At 38.8% G+C, this 18,247-nt stretch overlaps 1 protein-coding gene across 1 annotated transcript in view; it reads left to right on the plus strand.

The window, feature by feature from the left end:
• ARHGEF33 (Rho guanine nucleotide exchange factor 33) overlaps positions 1-18,247 on the plus strand; it is a 311,282-nt gene that overhangs the window by 199,052 nt on the left and 93,983 nt on the right. Inside the window, exons 9-10 of the mRNA XM_072410237.1 lie at positions 12,627-12,710; positions 17,087-17,170. Of these exons, the coding sequence (XP_072266338.1) occupies positions 12,627-12,710; positions 17,087-17,170 (168 nt within the window). The remainder of the gene's footprint in view (positions 1-12,626; positions 12,711-17,086; positions 17,171-18,247) is intronic.

Here is an 18,247-nt window from a genome sequence, read left to right on the forward strand (position 1 = left end):
TCCTATAGAGCTATAGTTTTTTTTACTGTTCATTATAGTAGAATTGATTTGTATCTGGATAATACTTGAATGGCGGTACTTATTATTTGTCATGCTCTACCTCAGAGGCCACGGCCCTTGGCCTGGGTGCGTTGTCATCCTGCTAATTTGCTATAACCTCTTGCTTCTTGTAGTCTGCTGAATGGCTTATGTTTGCCCTACTGCTGTCCTGATTGTAATTATTGCTGGTTTACGCACTGGTCTTGGTCTGCGATTTGGCCTAGGCCTTTAATGAATATGCCTTACCACACCGCGGTTTACTAAATATTGCCACATTTGGTATCGTTTTTATAAAAGTACTGCCCTCATATGCTGTATTATGTTGTATACTTGCCCTTCTATATAGATACTCTTAGGTTGCCCTTTTTGCCCCTTGGGGGGGCCCTGCGCCGGGACCGATTTGCTAGGCTACGGTGGGGAGCCCTTTCACGGAGGCTATGCTGACGTTTGCTAGCTGGTGCCACCAATGTCATGATGACCAGAAATTTGTCTGGTGATTGTTCCGGGGACTGTTGGGTCCCTGGCTCCTATAGGAGTGTTGAGGTATCTGTCAAGTGTGTTTGTACCGACGGATACTGGACACTCCATGGTAGCTAAGTCGCGACTATCTTACCTTGGTTGGTTGTTTATGTATATGTTTTTGTTTTTTATTGTGATTGTCTTCCCCTGCCACTATCTACCTAGTTTCTCACCTTCCCCCACGGGGCGATTTTCCTATCCTCTAAAATATACTTTAGAGCAAATTTTTGATCTGTACTTTAAGGCATCTGTGCAACGGAGGGGTGCAAGCAGGGTTCACTTTATCTCACTCTATTATGGCTGCTAGAATTTTATCCCTCAATGTACGAGGCTTGAACTCCAACACTAAAAGGAAATTAGCACTTAAGGAATTTAAACGTCAGTCTGCGGAGGTTGTATTTCTGCAAGAGACACATTTCGATAGTACATGTACCTTTAATTTTGCCTCCAAATATTACCCAGGAGTTCATGTGGCTAACTCCCCCTCTAAAAAACAAGCGGGGGTTGCAATTTTGATTCGGGACTCTTTTAAATTCTCCCCCACTCGCACAATTGCTCACCCTGAGGGAAGATTTCTTATCCTGCATGGCACCCTTCGAGGTGTCCCTCTGACGTTGTGCAATCTTTACGGCCCCAACACAGGTCAGATTAAGTTTATCACTAAGACTCTGGCCCTTTTGGAGGAGTTCACTCACACCTATCTGGTTGTTGGAGGTGACTTTAATTCTATTTTCTCCCCTACTCAGGACAGAATGTCTATGTTTACATCTCCTCCACCTCCAACTGTTCTTCAGCGTTCAAAATTTTTTAGACAGCTTATCAGACACCATCAACTGTATGACAGCTGGAGGATCCAACATCCCACGAGCAGACAATACTCCTTTTACTCTCCTCCCCACAAAACGCACACCCGCATTGATTATCTGTTTATGAACTTACCTTTACTGAGGAACAGTGCTTCAGCAGATATACATCCTATTTCATGGTCGGATCATGCCCTGATCACCCTAGAGGTTTTTTTTACTCCCTCTAAGACTAGGATCTGCCACTGGAGACTGAATGATTTTCTCCTTAAAAACATAGACACTAAATTATCACTTACTACAGGAATACAAAACTACTTTACCGACAATAGGAGCTCAGTAGCACACACCTCCACCCTCTGGGAAGCTCACAAGGTGGTAGTTAGGGGTCAATGTGTGGCCCTAAGCTCCCATATTAAAAAGAACTCCAATTTACAGCGCGCTTTGACAGAGCAGGCTTTGAAGGTGGCAGAGGTATGACTTACTAATAGTCCGTCCCTGGCACATTTGCGGGAGGTGACTTCTCTCCGCTCCAAATTACGGGCCCTGGAGCTGAGAAAAGTTAGTTGGCTGATGCAACAAACTAAGCAGCTTTATTACCACAAGGGCCACAAAGCGGATACGCTATTAGCACGAAAACTGAGAGACACACAAATTAACTCCTCCCCCATGGCTATTAAGGAGGAGAAAGGGGTACTTAGATACGACCCCTCTCATATAGCCTCTCGGTTTGAACAATACTATACACATTTGTACCACACAGTGCATCAGGCACAAAGTAATATGGGCTCAACTTTACAACCCACTATTGACTCTTACTTAGCAGAACTGGATCTTCCCCGTTTGAAGGTGGATCACCTGGGACATCTTAACAGTCCCATCACTTTCTTAGGTTATTTCCCATCTCCCTTCACATAAGGCCCTAGGTCCTGACGGTTTACCGTACTTATATTATAAAACCTTTCTGCCAAATTTACTCTCCCACCTAGTAGATTTATTCAATGATTTTTTACATTATAAACCTATTCTGCCTTCCATGTCATGCTTCCACATCACAGTTATTCCCAAACCAGGTAAAGACCCCTTAGATTGTGCTAATTATAGGCCCATTGCACTGCTAAATTCTGCTAAATGCATTGCACTGCTAAATGCCAAATAGGCTCTCCAAACATATGCCGTACCTAGTACACAGGGATCAAACGGGGTTTATCCCATTTCGCCATGCAAGTGATAATAGCGGCAGAGTAATCAATATTATTGATATTCTCAACAAACCCAAACTCTCTTCATTGATACTCAGCTTAGATGCGGAGAAAAAGTTTGACCATCTTAGTTGGCCATTCATGTTCTCCACACTAGCTAAAATCGGGTTCTCTGGCCTGTTTGTGGGCACTATACGTTCCCTCTACTCCTGTCCATCAGCCTCGGTCAAATTACCTCACGCCTCCTCAGCGCAACTTCCAATTAAAAATGGGACACGACAGGGATGTCCCTTGTCCCCCCTGCTTTTTGCACTTAGTATTGAACCACTTGCAGAGAAGATCCGATCTAATCCCAATATTCAGGGAGTCCTGGTGAAGGGCTCCTCCTACAAAATCTCGCTATACGCAGATGATGTACTCCTTACACTGACACAGCCTCTTACCACCCTCCCGAATCTATGGGCTGAACTGCACACTTTAGGTATTGCCTCAGGCTATAAGGTGAATTCCTCCAAAACGGAGGCCTTACCACTACACATGTCACCCTCACAACTCTCAGTGTTTGCAAGGCAGCTTCTCTTTTTTATGGCGGGATTGTTCATTAACCCCCATAGCGGTATTCCCAAGTGTGACTCGGGGTGGAAAAAATTGCAAAAAGCGGTAATCCCGAGTCACACTCGGGGTACCTTTGAGGGTCCCTCTTACCTTATCCCCGCGCTCCAGCGGCGATCTCACGATCCCGCTAAATATAATAATTATACCCGGGAGTTAATCCTAAGAATTACAGGCCCACAATATAAACAAAAATTTCTACGCAAAAAAAATAGGATCACTTTTTGCATCAAAAAATGACAGAATTAGAACGCTAGGGGGGTTAAATTACTTAGGCACTCAAATTGCAGCTACATATTGCCAACTATGTGTCAACCATGCGTCAACGAGGGAGACCGCTGGTAAATTTGCTTATATGTGTACTTGGGAAACTATATTAGGTCGCACCCTTGATGGGGAGGAATGGACTGACATCTGGGAAGCAGCAAATAAAAGCTCCATTTGTACCCTTTGTAAGGAAAATGTGTATAAGATTTTGTTTCGATGGTACCACACCCTAGATGTGTTACATAAGCTGTTCCCAGAGGCTCCCCCTACCTGTTGGCACTGTAGGTCCCACTGCGGGACTCTAGAACACATTTTCTGGTTTTGTCCCATTATACAAAGTTACTGGGATAAGGTTAACCAGTTACTGGGGAATATGACCAAATGTCGATCCATCCTAGATCCACTACATCACCTGCTGGGATTGCCCTTCACAGGTCTTTCCAATCTCGCATCTAGGCTCACTACACATATTTTGGTAGCGGCTCGCATCCTGATCTCCACTAAGTAGAAATCTGTCTCTCCTCCATCACTAGAAGATTTATACGCCCGTATTCAGGATGTTTGATTGATGGAATACCTTACTGCTCTACTCAGGAACACTGTCACTAAAATTGAACAGGTTTGGGAGCCATGGGATGATTATTATGCCCAATTGCAGATATGATGGTCTCCTTTGCTCCCCCCCCCCATTTCCTTCAGTAAATCGCCTCAGGAACCCCCTTTCCCTTTCCCCTCCCTCCCCCTTTTAGATATAGGGGTGATGTCATGTTTTGTATACGGGAACCCCCTGGTTTGCCCTGTTTATTACCTAGAACTATATTGTTTGATTCGCACTCCACTATTGTTATTTTCTTTTTGTAGCTTTTCTTATATGTACATGTATGTATGTATGTATATATGTATGTATGTGTGTATATATATATATATATATATATATATATATATATATATATTTGTATGGTATTATATGGTTTCGCTATTAAATTGATATTGCTCCTGTATACTATGTTAATAACTATGTTCTTTTTGTCTTGTTTCTTTCGTTGTATATGTAAAACTTTTAAATAAAAACTCAGTTTAAAAAAAAAAAACTGTTTCTTACTTTTTACAATATGTATTACTTTAAAACTTTAAAAATTTCATATTCTTGGATATTAGCATTGCCATCTATTTATAAAAAATGCTTTCCTCTTTTTCACTTTTTTTTTCTTTTTTTCTGGTTCCAGTACATCCCTATCTTTGTCCCAGTTTATAATATTTTAACGCTTATTAGTAGCATTGCACTTCTTCTTGGAGCGCATCATCTTTCTGATGTACCTCTGGTAGTATCCCAGAAGTGACACCTATCATAATAGAATTCAATAGTTTCTGCGTTCTAGTGTGGTGTCCCTAGTATTATTTATGTAATAATGGTACTATTAGATATCAATAGGGGATTTTCTTAAACATATTTTATCTTGAACCTATTTCTTTCTTTTCATTTCTGATTGAACAAATGTGGTAAAGAATTTAGTACTATCATTAAAATAATTATATATTATATACATACTGTAAGGGGTTAGGCTCAAGGATCGCCTTTGCTGGGGTCAAAGGACACTTGTCTGGTTCATCCAACTCATATCACACCGAGGTATAAGTGTTAAGCTGGCTTGCAGCCAGGTTTATTGCAGGTTGCAAAATAAAATACCAAAACGGCAAAAAGAAAACCTTGCTTGTCCGGCACTTACTATACATGAGACTTTCCTGTCTATCAGCTGGAGGGATTTTCCCTGTCAGCTCCAAACAAAGCTTGCAGCAACCATCTACTCACTTTTGAGCTCACTCACACCAACTGACTTGAGCTCAGTCACCCAGACCGACTGTCTGTGTCTCCAAACAGAGCTCTCTCTCTCTCACAGTCCACCTGGCTGTGTCTCTCTAAGTCAGGCCTAGCCCGCACAGACCCCTGTCTGTGTCTTTTCAAAATTAGGCACCTCACTGAGCTCCTGGCTCTGGGTTATAACCCCACCCTCAGTGCTGCTTCATTAATTACTTCGCAGGTGAGTTTTCCACCTGCTACTTCATATAGGAGAGGAATCCTGGGCAAATATATCTCCCTTCCACCTCCAATCCTGCATTGGTGTCACAATACATACATACATTTCAAATTTTTTACAGCTAAAATGTTATTTTTCCCTGTCTTTCTTAACAGTAACATATTAGTACTACATCAGGCTGTTTATACCTTTCAAAAAGAGGACCCACAAGTATCTCTAAAAGTATACCATTGGGGATAATTGTACTGCGGTTAAAAAGGTGGCAATGTCTAAAAAGGTATAATCCATCCGTTCATATATGTAAGTGTTATGTTTCATATAAGAAAAAAGACCTAAATATTTGACTTTGTTTTTTGGCTAATATAAAAAAATGTTATAATTTTTTAGGAGTTGCACACAAAAAACTTTTACTAGAAGAAATGTATTCATTCTAAATGTTCTGAACCTTATGAAGCTTGGACTGAAGAAGCAGAGAGACTCTGTGAAATCGGTTAGCATGTAGAACTATGGTGTTTGAAGTTCAACAAAAAAACATATTTGGTCAATTTGCTATGCTATTATCCATCGTTATTGTTTTTAAAAAAGAATCTGGTGTGCACAAATTTGCTGTGTTATACACTTGTTTTTAATGTGATATTTAATAAATGATGCATTTTAACAGTACCTAATCGTGGAATATGTATACATATGTTATATAAGAACATCTTTTCCTGTGCCCATTCAATCTGTTTATATTTGTAGGGGTGTATACCACAATTGATAAATATAACGGTTGACTTATTCCCAGGCACCATATATTCCAGAGTAATAATCCCCAAATATTTGGGCGATAGCGTCTGGGTTGCATTGAAGAATGCTATTGCAATCTGCTATGGCTTGGGGGGGGGGGGGGGGGCAACAGCCACTGCCTCCCTCAATTTCCTAGACAGGAGAGTGTCTGCCCTATTACCTTTGTCGTAAAACCTATGTTTTGATCACGTAATGGCCCATTCAATTTTGTCAAGATCCAACTATTTAAGTTTGTCCGTAATCTCAACAATCTTACATAGGGTGGTAACTTTCAAGATGTCACTGAGTGCATATTTTCCTCAAAATACCTCCCCAATTACCGTAAGTCTGAATATCAAGTGTTGTGGGTTCATATTTCAGGAAATAACTATTTAAGTGCCATTGGCACTTGCAGATAGGCTGACTGCCCACTTTCAGCATACATGTGATAGGGGCATTGTCTAACCAGGGGATCACGCATATAGGTCAGGTGGGGGGAAAAATAAAATGTGTATGCTCTATCATTAGGGTGCAGAGCTTGCCATATAACATATATCTATGAATGGGCAAAAATTTAGGAAACCACACCGAATGTCTGGCTGTTGATGGAGCAGCGACAGGTTAGAGACAGACCAGCTCCAGTGTGTCCGGAAGGTTAAAATTCCCAGCTAAGAGGTCTTCGGGGGGATATACACTTTTCACAAGGTTACTTCAACTAAATGCAGTCTATTGTAAAGTATCATGTATCTGCCGTCTGGATCAATTACTGACTTAAGAGAAACAAAGGGGACTCCTTCTTTAACCAATATAGCAACTCCCAATGTTTTCCTTCATTTAGTATTATCTATAAAGGCCTGGGGTTACAGATGAGTTGCAAATTGAAAAGAGCCTGTAGTAAGTGATTACGTACTTCAAGTGAGTTTCCTGAATGAACAAAGAAACCTCAGCCCCCACACTGCTTGAGCTCTTGCAAAGTCAGGCGGCATTTAGTATTTGAGTTTAACCCCTTTACATTCAATTAACTAATTAATCAAATTAATTAATCAAACTGTCATGAGATATCCTTATATAGAGATATATACATAAAGGCACATGAGACAACACCTATCAATACCATATTTAGTGAAGCCCAGGGAATACTCCATGTGCCTAGCCCTAGCCCCCAGGGGATTATAAAGGGAAAGAGAATAGAAAACAACGAAGAAGGAGGTAGAAAGACAAAGACAGGAAACAAAGTCCTGAGAACAATCTGACCTTGGTCCAAGAGGCCTCCCTCAGCATCTACTAGGAGGTAACCGGCCCGGGGCTCAGCCAAAGGGAGTGCGAGTGAAGGCCCCTGAGAGACCATGACTGACATTGCCTGAAAAAAACTTCACCACCCAACCCGCACACAAAGAGGCTAATTAACAATTAACTCCATACCAGATTTTCAAATATACCATAGAATACATTTAAAGCCCCTAGGGCCAATTCCTCCAGGATTACTAATTTTCCCTTCATGTCAACAGTATATATAACAAAGAATGGTAATTTTGCTCACATAAATTGAACTTCTAACAAATTTATCTTTTTCTTAGCCCAAATAAATCTTCTAACACTCCTATTTTTACATTATTTTACATTCAGATACAAAATTACCGCCTGAAATTGCAAAGTAAAGGCAGAAACCGCAGACTGATACCTTTAATTATACATTTATAAATACTGAGCTGCATTAATTTTGTGTCTTTTATATCTGTGTGGTGTTTAGCATACTTCATGAGTGTGCTATTTCTTATAGTGGGACTTAACATATTGGAGTTAGTTAACTTATTTCTTTTTATCCCACACATATAAAATGGATCACAGAAAGCAGATTTTACATCATTTCCTTGTAATATTTATGTCCTGTATGTTTATTTAGTCTAAATATATGTAATACACAATCTAAGATGGATAACTCCTAAATTCTTTCAAATAAATGACATATTGTGCGTCATGTACCTGGATTAATAATGTATGTATAATGTTTTTTTCCTACACTTTATTTCTTTTAAACAAGCTTTTATTATGCATGTGCTAAAATGTAAATTATTGATTCAATTCCATAATGCCCAGGTCTGCCAAGATGAATGGACTTTCTTCTTCTGCGAACTCTTGAATTTTTTCATATTTAAACAATTAAAAAATGTCTGCATATTTGGTGACAATTGGTTTCAATTCAAGTCTATGGAGGTGGCTGTGGCATAAACCACCCTTGGATGTTTTATGACATTACATGTATCATCAAAAGAAAAAAAAAACATGTAACTAAAAAAAATGTTAACCAAGATACAGGATTCAGGATCCTGCATGATGGGATATGGATCTGATCTCTGTGTAGAAGGCAATTGAAATCTTTCAGAGAGAGACCACAGCCTGCCACTGCTCACACAGGATTGGGAGTGGAAAACATTTAGAGGAAAAAATAGATACAAAGTATGGATTTTTAGATCCTCTGCAAGTGGAGCCAACAGACTATTATGGCCTCTCACTGACAGCTTTCTATTCTAGTGTAGGCACCAAGGCAAGACTGAGCATCCGTTTAATGACAGCCAGGCAAGCAAAATGTGTCAGGCGATATACCTGGCAAAAGATGCTGTTGAGAACACTAAAGAACGCTAAGTTTGCCTATGCAGCTAATCTACCATAGAACCAGTGGCAGACTGCACTGTCTAGAAACTCTATAGCAGTGATTTTTAACCTTTTTAATCTGTAGGAACCTTTGAAATAGTTTTCAGGTGTTTAGGAACCCCCTGCTATAATTATTATATCCACAGCTCATGGTGCATTAATGTGGTGGTCAGTGGGAAGAATACCACTTACATTGCTGGCCAATGGAAAGAATATCACCCTTACAAATAGCCAAAAAGATCGTTGGTGTCAGTTAAACTGATTTTAGAGGTCCAATTTGTTAATTGCTCAATGAACCTCTAGCAACCTCTGGAGAAACCCTAGTTGAGAATCACAGATCCAGAGGAAGGCAAAAAAACCCTGGTTCAATTTGATCCAACGGGAAAAAATCCTTCCTGATTCCCTGGATGTTCCCTTAATCAACAGTCTCTATTATCTTTACTTTAAATCTTTAATACCAGCTAAATTTTGAGCTTCTAAAAAAGCATCCAGCTTTTGTCACGCTTGGGGAGACAGGGCCACTAGGGGGGTGCTATGGCTTGCACAAAAGTGGTGTGAGCCCTGAGAATGGCCAAGGGCGCAGAGTGTAAGCAAAAACTAGGTCTTCCCCAGAACCTCCAGTGCTGAGGATGTTGCGCTGCTGATTACCGCCAGGTTGCGGTCCTTGGGCACGCCAGGGTGGGCAGGAAGATGTACAGTACCAAATCGCTAAGCAAAAGAATTGGGATTAGGCTGTAAAAGCTTGGAAGCAGAGGCACACCCAGAGTCAGAACTGCCCGCATGCACATGCCTGTGTTTTATTGAGGAAGAGGTAAGTGTGACAGCTTTTTCATAAAACAATCTATAGTACTTGCTGAAACTACGTCCTGAGGGAGCCTATTTCACATATTCACAGACCTTACAGTGAAGAATCCCTTTCTTATCTGAAGATTAAACTTCTTTTCCTCCAGACTCAAAGAGTGCCCTCTTGTCCTTTGTGTAAGTGAATAATCAGGAAAAGAGTTCTTTATATGGACCATTTATATATTCATACAGGGTGATCACCCCCCCCCCCCCCTCTTGACTTCTGCAGTCTATTCCTGTTTTATAGCTTTAGTTGTTGCAGCTTAACATTGCATGCGAGTATATGATCCACTATAACCCCCTGATCCTTTTCCATTTCTGACTCCCCTAAATGTTTCGCCCTAGACAGTATGAAGTATGCATAGTGTTAGCCCCCAAGTGCTTAACTTTACGTTTCTCAATATTAAATGTCATTTGCCACTTGGCTGCCCAATCAAACAGTACATCCAGGTCTGCTTGTAGATTACCGTATTTTTCGCCGTATAAGACGCTCCGGAATATAAGACGCACCCAATTTTAAAGGAGGAAAATCTAGAAAAAAAGATTCTGAAAGATTATTCCCCTTCTGATCACTTATGTGCCATTCAAATTCCCTTTCTGATCACTCTGTACCTTTCAAATTCCCTTTCTGATCACTCTGTGTCATTCAACCTCCCCTTCTGATCACTCTGTCATTCAAATTCCCCTTCTGATCACTCTGTGCTTTTTTTCCACTGTACGGCAGTTAGGACAGGGAACAGCAGGTCCCCTTCTGATCACTCTGTGCTTTTTTTCCACTGTACGGCAGTTAGGACAGGGAACAGCAGGTGGCGCTGTGCCGGCTTCTTTCGCTTTGCTTTACAGACAGGAGAGAACACGATGCTGGCAGAGGAGAGAAGAGAGACACGCTGCAGCCTGAGACACACGCAGGATCGGGTATCGGGTGAGTATAATATTTTAATTATTTTTTTTAACACATTTGTCGTATAGGACGCACTAACTTTTTCCCCCTAGTTTTGGGGAAGAAAAAGTGCGTCTTATACGGCAAAAAATACGGTATATACATTCTGTATCGACTTCATGGTGTCATCTGCAAACACAGAAATGGTAGGTTTAATCCCGAACATATATATATATAAAATTTATAAAGATGGTAACCAGTAAAGGTCCTAACACTAAACCCTGGGGTAAGCCACTAATAACCTTGGACCATGCAGAGTATGAATTATTATTCACTATTCTCTGGATGCAGTGTTTAAGCCAGTGTCCTATCCATTTACAGAATAAATTTTCTAAACGTATAGACCCTAATTTGCATACTAATTGTCTGTGGGGTACAGTGTCAAATGCTTTAGCATTACACTATAGCCCACTATACACTATATCAACTGCTACTCCACTGTCTTTCTGATTACTTACTTTCTTCTAAAAGAGAGTACATTTTTTAACAGCTTCGGTCCTTCTTGAATCCATGCTGAATCCATGCTGACTATTACTTATAATATTATTTTCTAGCAGAAACTCTTGTATGCGGTTCTTTATCAAACTCTCTAGGACCTATCCAACTATGGAAGTTACACTTACAGGTCTGTAGTTACTTGATAATGACTTTAATCCCTTTTCGACCCACATTGACTTTATGCCAATCCATTAGCACCATGCCAGTAGTCTCTAAAAATTAGAAACATTGGCTTTGCAATAACTGAGCTCAGCTTCTTGAGGACACGTGGATGTAATCCATCAGGTCCTGGTGCTTTGTCAACCTTAATTTTATCCAGCTCTTTTCAGTCATATCAATTTTGGGCCATTGTGGCTTGTTTAAGGCAGTGACATTGTTATTAGCAGTTTGTATTTAAGTGCTGACATTTTCCTTTGTGTACACAGAGCTAAAAAAAGTGTTTCTGCATTTTCTTGTTCCCCAGTTACCAACCCCGAGACATTCTTTAAGGGGCCTACATGCTCAGATCTAATCTTTTTGCTATATAAATAAAAACATTTTTGAGGTTTGCCTTACTTTTGCAATCTGTCTTTTCACCTTACTATGAATGTACTTATTTTGAATATATCAATCCACAATCTTTGAGTTTCTCTTGTGTTTGTGATGGTCTAGAAACCTATGATGGGAGTGTTAAATCAAGATACGCAACTGCTCCATCTAAAAGAGTGTAATTTTGTTCAACATTCTTTGCAGTATATACACTCCTAAGGTTAAAACAAAAACATATGGGGCTGACCTGTGTATTCCCATGACCACATGTTGGTTTACTATTATTCTTACTTTGTTTTATGTTTCTATTTATTTTTCTTTATTTATGTCACTTGTTTGTGTCTGCGTCCAATATGGATGTAAAAATCTTATTAACCTACATGTTTGTTCCTTATTTCCTGCCTGCATAAATGGGGGGGACATGGAGACAATGTACTTTTTTATCTTTTATACTGACTGTAACACTGGAGTTCAGAATGTAATTGTAAATAAGAACATATAATATCCTCCAACATTTACCTATATATATCTATATATTTTTGTATATGTTTTGAATAGTTTATCACATTTACCAATGCCATATGCATTTGCACATATGGCATGCCAGAAAAGGTAGACCCTGAATAATGTAGGGCATAAATGAAGTTAGGTATATTTCTGACTTTGACATCCTGATTGCATGTGGCTAAACATCCAAGCATAGAGGTGGAAAGAGAGTTACTGAAAAAAGTTTACGTTATATGAACTAAAATATAAGAAAGGTCAAGTTCAATTCAAGTGATCTTTACCTTTATGAATGCCATGAATGCAATATAATATATTATAGCTTACCAGTCATTAAATGTTGCAAATGCATTTATTTTATTTTAGTTTGTGCCCCTATTTTGTTCTTATATGTTTGTTTTCTTTTTCTGTTAAGAACAACTTCTTGGATTATTATGTTTCTTGTTTAAAGGACCTGCCAGAAAGTATTTCTGTAATACATATTGTGGTTCCTAAAGAGGTAAGTCCAATGAACTACATTATTGGTGATCACAATAATGATTGAGGCAGTTTATTTAAAAATTATAGCTTTTTTTAAACAGATAAACATTTACAGGTGCAGGTATTTATGCAAAGTCTGGTATACAGTTTTTATTTAAACTTAAATAGAAGCCATTATTAATATTCAATATGAACAATGTGGTGGTTTGAAAAATGACCTGCTTGATGTTACTTACTGACTCACCTACTGATCATTCTAAATGTTTGGAACTAATGCAAAACCTTTAGAATACATTTGGGGAAATTGATGTGGTCATAAAAAACTGTATTTATATGCACAGGTGATATTACATCAACCTATAAAATTACATAGTTACATAGTAGGTTAGGTGGAAAAAAGACATATGTCCATCAAGTTCAACCACTAGGGAAATAAACATATCCCAGATATAAAACCCTATAAGACATACTAGGTCCAGAGGAAGGCAAAAAAAAAAAAAAAACCCTGGTACAATTTGTTTCAACAGGGGATAAAAATTTCTTCCTGATTCCATGAGGCAACCGGATGTTCCCTGGATCAACAGTCAATGTTATTTTTACTTTAAAGCCTTATTACCCAGTTATATTCTGTGCCTTTAGAAAAGCATCCATTTTTCCTAAAGCAATCTTTAGTAGTTGCTGAAACTACTTCCTGAGGGAGCCGATTCCACATTTTCACAGACCTTACCGTGAAGAATCCCTTCCTTATCTGGAGCTTAAACTTGTTTTACTCCAGACGCAAAGAGTGCCCTCTTGTTCTTTGTGATGATCTCAAAGTGAATAATGGGGAAGAGAGTTGTCTATATGACCATTTATATATTTATACAGGGTGATCATATCCCCCCTTAAATGTCTCTTCTCAAGGGAGAATAGATTCAGTTCAGCTAATCTCTCCTCATAGCTGAGCTCCTCCATTCCTATTATTAGATTAGTTGCCCTTCTCTGCACTCTCTCCAATTCAACAATGTCATTTTTGTGAACTGGTTCCCAAAATTGGACTGCATTTCCATATGTGGTCTGACCAATGCTTTGTACAGGGGGCAGGACTATGTCTCCATCTCTGCAGTCTATTCCTCTTTTAATACAAGAATGTACTTTGCTAGCTTTAGATATTGCAGCTTGGCATTGCATGCTGGTATTAAGTCTATGTTCTACCAGAACCCCCAGATCCTTTTCCATCTCTGACTCCCCAAATGTATTCCCCCTGGACAGTATGAAGCATACATGTTGCTAGTGCCCAAATGCATAATTTTACGTTAATCAATATTAAACGTCATTTGCCACTTTGTTGCCCAGTCAAACAGTACATCCTGGTCTGCTTGTAGATTATAGACATCCTGTATGGACTTAATTCCATTACATAGTTTGGTGTCATCTGCAAACATAGAAATGGTACTTTTAATCCCAAACTCTATATCATTTTTAAAGATGTTAAACAGTAAAGGTCCCAACACTCATTCAGAGTATGAATCAATAATTATAACTCTCTGGATGTGATCTTTAAGCCACTATATTAACTGCTATTCCACTGTCTACCTGTTTACTTACTTTCTCATAAAAAGAGAGTAAAATTGTTTGACAACTTCTGTCTTTCTTGAAGCTGTGCTGACTATCACTTATAATATTATTTTGTAGCAGAAACTCCTACATATGGGTCTTTATCAATTTCTCTAGGACCTTTCCAACTATGGACGTTAAACTAACCGGTTTGTAGTTACCTGGTAATGACTCCCTTTTTGAAGATAGGAACCACATTGGCCTTACGCCAATCCATCGGTACCATTCCGGTGACTAAAGAGTCTCTAAAAATTAGAAATAATTGCTTTGAAAAAACCGAGCTCAACTCTTTGAGGACACGTGGATGTAATCCATCAGGTCCTGGTGCTTTGTCAACCTTACTTTTTCCCAGCTGTTTCCCAATCATATCAGTTCTGAGCCATTGTGACTCATTTAAGGCAGTGACATGGCTATTATGAATTTGGACTTGAGCTCTGCCATTTTCCTTTGTGTACACAGAGCTAAAAAAAAGTGTTTAGTAAATCTGCCTTGTCTTTATCACCACTGTTACCAACCCAGAGACATCCTTTAGGGGCCTACATGCTCAGATCTGATCTTTTTGCTTTTATTATATTTGAAAATTATTTAGGGGTTTGCCTTACTTTCCTTTGCAATCTGTCTTTCATTTTGAAGTTTTGCACATTTGATCTCCTTTTACATCTTTTGTTCTATTCTTTATAGTTTTCAAATGATGGAGGTGATCCTTTGTTTTTATATTTTTGGAATGCCCTTTTCTTGTTTTCTATGGCTTTTTTAACATCAGTTGTGAGCCACATAGGTTTTCATGTTAGCCTCTTAAACTTTAATACCCATTGGAATATAATGTTTAGTGTGCTTTTGTAGAACAGACTTGAAACATTCTCATTTCTGTTCTGTGTTGTTTAGGGAAAATATTGTCTCTAAGTCCAAGTCACAGAGAGCCACCCCTAATAATGGAAAATTTGCTCTCTTAAAATTAAATGTTTTTATCTTTCCTGTTTTTGCTTACTGTTTACAACTTACATTAAATGGAATCAAATTATGGTCACTGCTACCCAGATTCTCTTTTATATGCACATTTGTTTTAAACTCTGCATTGTTAGAAAGAACTAGGTCCAACAGAATATAATTTCTGGTTGGGGCTTCTATAAACTTTACCATAAAATTATCTTGTATTAAATTCACAAATTTCCTCCCTTTTGCTGTTCCTGTAGTGTCATTACTCCAGTCAATGTAAGGGTAGTTGAAATCTCCCATGATTAAATTACTTTCACTTTTTGCTGCTTTTTCTATCTGTGTTAGCAGTTGATTTTCTATTTCTTCCTAAGCACTGGGGGGCCTGTAGCAGACTCCAAAAATTCATTGTGTGTTATTCAACCCCACATTCAACCCCACCCATAATGCCTCAACCTCATTGCTTGTTCCTTCTGCAATTTCTTCTTTCACCGTCACTTTTAGATCACTTTTCAATCACAGACAGACACCGCCACCCTTTCGTTTGACTCTGTCTTTACGAAAGACAGTATACACAGGAATATTGACAGCCCAGTCATGCGAAGAACAAAGCCAGGATTCAGCAATGCCAACTAAGTCATAATCCTCCTCACTCATTAAGGCCTATTTTGTTTGCTAGACTTCTAGCATGGTGAACAGACTCTTTAAACCATTTCTGCATTTACCATCATTGTTTACCAAATTCTTTTGTTTTTCAGTACCACTAGTATTGCACAATCCAATGTTTCTTTGTAACATGGGAAGCTCCTTACAATTATCCATAACCCTCCCCCCCAACTATCCCGAATCCATTCTCCACTAGTATCTGACCCCCTGACTAACCTTTCTGCCACCATATTTAACTTTCCCACCCCATTCTGTCCTAGTTTAAATATCTCTCCACCATTGCTCTAAATCTTTCCCCTTGCACAGCAGACCCCCTTTCATTAAGGTACAAACCATCTCTGGCATACAGGTTCTACCCCAATAAAAAGTCAGCCCAGTGCTCTATGAATCCAAACCCTTCCCTTTTGCACCAGGACTTGAGACATGCATTTAGCTATCTAAGCTCCTTTCCTGTGTTGTGCATGGCACAGGCAATATTCCAGAGAATATAGCCTTTGAGGTCCTTTTCTTCAATTTGAAACATAGTTCCCTAAACTGATTTTTAAGGATCCTCAATCTTCCATTTATATTGTCATTGGTTCCAACATGGACCAAAACAGCTGGGTCCTGTCCAGCCCCTCCCAGTATTTTGTCCACTCATCTACCACATGCCGAACCCTTGCAACAGGGAGACAGCAAACCATTCGGTTGAAGGGATCCGGGCGATAACTATTCTATCCGTCCTCCTGATTATAGAATCCCCGATGACTACCAATTGTCTTTTCCTTCCTGCGATTGGATTTTGTGTTTAACAGTATTTTTTTTCTAAACTTTAATATTACTAACTTTATTAGTTATGAAGATATCCATTCAGCAGTGTCCTATACTTTCAAAAATAATTCAGACTGCATAATCAGAGCTAGATGGCTTATTATAACTATGTTTCTATGCAGTATTACCTGATCCAAGGATGTAGAATTTTCTTAGTATTTTAATATTACGGTTTATAAAACAATCTCTATAATTAAAAATATGAAGAACTTTTCCTCAATTTGGGGAAAGAGTCTTTTCTGTGTAGGTAAGCCTTGGATGACATGACCTAAATACAGTTAGATTGATTTGAAATGAGTATCTCATTGTGTGCATTGTTAATAACACAGTGTGCATGTATTCACTAACAAAAAGTATATATTTAATCATTTTGATGTTTTTGCACTTTAGGTTGAAGAAGACATGAGGTCAGATCTGTATATCCTACTTTTTCATGTAGTTCAGCGCATACCAGAATATCTTATTCTCCTGCAGGTAAAGCCTAATGAATGTGAAATTATTTTTAATAATGACATTTGTTTGTAAAAATATTAGGATATTTATATTTACCTATTCTAATATCGAAAGAAAAAAAGGTCCAGCGTTTATTTTTTAAAAATTTAAATTTTTTTTGAGGTCCAACATTTATGATCTTCTTCTAAAAATGTTTATCTGTCCTCTGTATTAGATTTTAAAGAAACTAGCAATTTGTCACTTGATAATTGTAGAGATTGAGTCCTGACTTCATCCTGGCTCTATTTGCTTCATTTCCTTATTCTGGATTCATAACACAGAAACTATTTAAAGTGAACCGATCAATATTTTTTTTTTTCATTATATAAAAGGGTGGCAAAAAAAGTCCCGATCTCACAGCGCAAGAGATCTGGCCTGTGCTGAAATGTTGCAATGAAATTGCAACATATGCAATGGGATTAGCACTTTTTTACATATGTAGAGGAAGTTGCGTCACCCGTTCCCGCACCTGGACAGTGCTAAATTGGGTAACATCATGATCAAGAAGAAAGAAGACAGAAGAAGATACCAGTGCCCGGTGTCCAGTCTGTGCTGTAAAAAACTCAATTTGCTCCAACAGGGGAAAAAAATCCTGTCTGATTCCATGAAGCAATCGGATGTTCCCTGGATCAACAGTCTGTTATTTTTCCTTAAAAGCTTTATTACCCAGTGTTTTTCTGTGCTTCTAGAAAAGCATCCAGCTTTTTCTTAAAGCAATCTATAGTATTTGCTGAAACAACTTCCTGAGGGAGCTGATTCCACATTTTCACAGACCAAACAGTGAAGAATCCCTGTCTTATCCAGACCTTAAAGTAATATTTATACAAAGTGATCATATCCCCGTTAAATGTCTCTTCTCAAGGGAGAATAGATTCAGTTCAGCTAATTTTTCTCATAGCTGAGTTCCTCCATTCCTTTTATCATTTAGTTGCCCTTCCCTGCACTCTATCTAATTCCACAATGTCTTTTTGTGAACTGGTCCCCAAAACTGTAATGCATATTCCAGATGTGGTCTGACCAATGGTTTGTACAAGGGCAGGAATATGTCTCGATCTCTGT

Source organism: Pyxicephalus adspersus, chromosome 4 (genome assembly GCF_032062135.1).
Source record: "Pyxicephalus adspersus chromosome 4, UCB_Pads_2.0, whole genome shotgun sequence".
Classification (NCBI taxonomy): domain Eukaryota; kingdom Metazoa; phylum Chordata; class Amphibia; order Anura; family Pyxicephalidae; genus Pyxicephalus; species Pyxicephalus adspersus.